This window comes from Nanorana parkeri, unplaced genomic scaffold, assembly GCF_000935625.1.
Source record: "Nanorana parkeri isolate BGI_ZX_2015 unplaced genomic scaffold, ASM93562v1 scaffold2482, whole genome shotgun sequence".
Taxonomy (NCBI): Eukaryota; Metazoa; Chordata; class Amphibia; order Anura; family Dicroglossidae; genus Nanorana; species Nanorana parkeri.
In genome coordinates, this window is record NW_017308750.1 from 41,967 (window position 1) to 43,128 (window position 1,162).

General features: G+C 58.1%; 1 protein-coding gene across 1 annotated transcript in view; it reads right to left on the reverse strand.

Moving 5' to 3' along the window:
* Nucleotides 1–53: 53 nt before the first annotated feature.
* The window catches only part of VPS45 (vacuolar protein sorting 45 homolog), a 19,915-nt gene continuing 18,806 nt past the window's right edge, over nt 54–1,162 (reverse strand). Inside the window, 2 exon segments of the mRNA XM_018573670.1 lie at nt 54–294; nt 1,085–1,162. The exon segment at nt 1,085–1,162 is cut by the window's right edge and continues 3 nt beyond it. Coding sequence (XP_018429172.1) covers nt 54–294; nt 1,085–1,162 — 319 coding nt within the window.

Sequence of the window (1,162 nt, forward strand, 5' to 3'; positions counted from 1 at the left end):
GTAGGGGACCCCTCTTCCTTGTTGCAGCTCTCTCTCTGTCTCTGCACCTATCCTCATCCTCCGTTGGATCTCCGGCCTCTTCCTTCCTCCGCACACTGCGGCTGTTCTGCGAACTCCGGATCTCCACAATGACTGAGCGCAGACGGGTCTCTAATCTCCCGGAGCGGAGCTCGGACACAGAGGGAACGGGTCACAGCGGCACTGGTCGGGTCTGGCCAGTCATCGGGGGTCCTGAGCTGTAGATTTGGCATTACCGGGGCCTCCGCGGTGTCTGAGCGGTGGGGGCTGTACTTCCTTTCGGAGGACATTGTACAGGGAGCCCATTGAAGGGGATTTCTGGGTAACGGCGAGTCACGTGACGTCTTATAGGCCGAGGACTCGGATAGGTCATTGCACTCCAATAGATATCCCAGAGATCGTCATCATCACATTTGGGTGGAGTGACCCTTTAACATACAGCAACATGTTTCAGCCCTGATGCACCCCTGGAATATTAAGGGGCTCAAGGAGTCCCCGCCATGAACTACAACCCCCATTATGTGTTGTTAGTTTGGCTTTCCCCGTCAGTGTGACCTCCTTCTATCTCTTCACCGGGACGCAGCAGCAGCAGTGACCCCATTACACAAATCGTGTCACCGGATCTCTCTGGCGTGTCGCCCGTGTGACGAGAGGCCTGGAAAATGAGCGGTTTGGCGCGGCTCCGGTGTCAGGCGAGGGCCGGCGTTGGTTACACGGGGCGGTTTTGTCCAGCATGACAGCAGGTACATTACGCCGGGCCCTGCCTGGGGTCAGGTTCCCAGCTGAAGAGGAAAACGCTGCATTGTATGCATGCCCTGCCCCCGCCTACCAACAACGCTACCCTATAGGAGAGCAGCACAGGCAGAGGACACAGGAGGTCAGAGAGTACAGAGCCGCAACAGCCCATCATCTTCTCCCATAATGCACCTGGAACCTGGTTACTGCAGCCAATCATCTCCCCGTCAGGTGACCTCACATTCCTCATGGACATTGGATCAGCCAATGACCGGACCGGCGATCGAGCGGCCGCCGCCCCCGAGGTCCACCTCCGCCAGCAAGGCCTTACCTCCTGGTGTTATGAATGGCGGTCCCGCCCAGGATGATGCGTACGCCCGGGGTTGCCCGATTCAGGTTGTAGACAGTT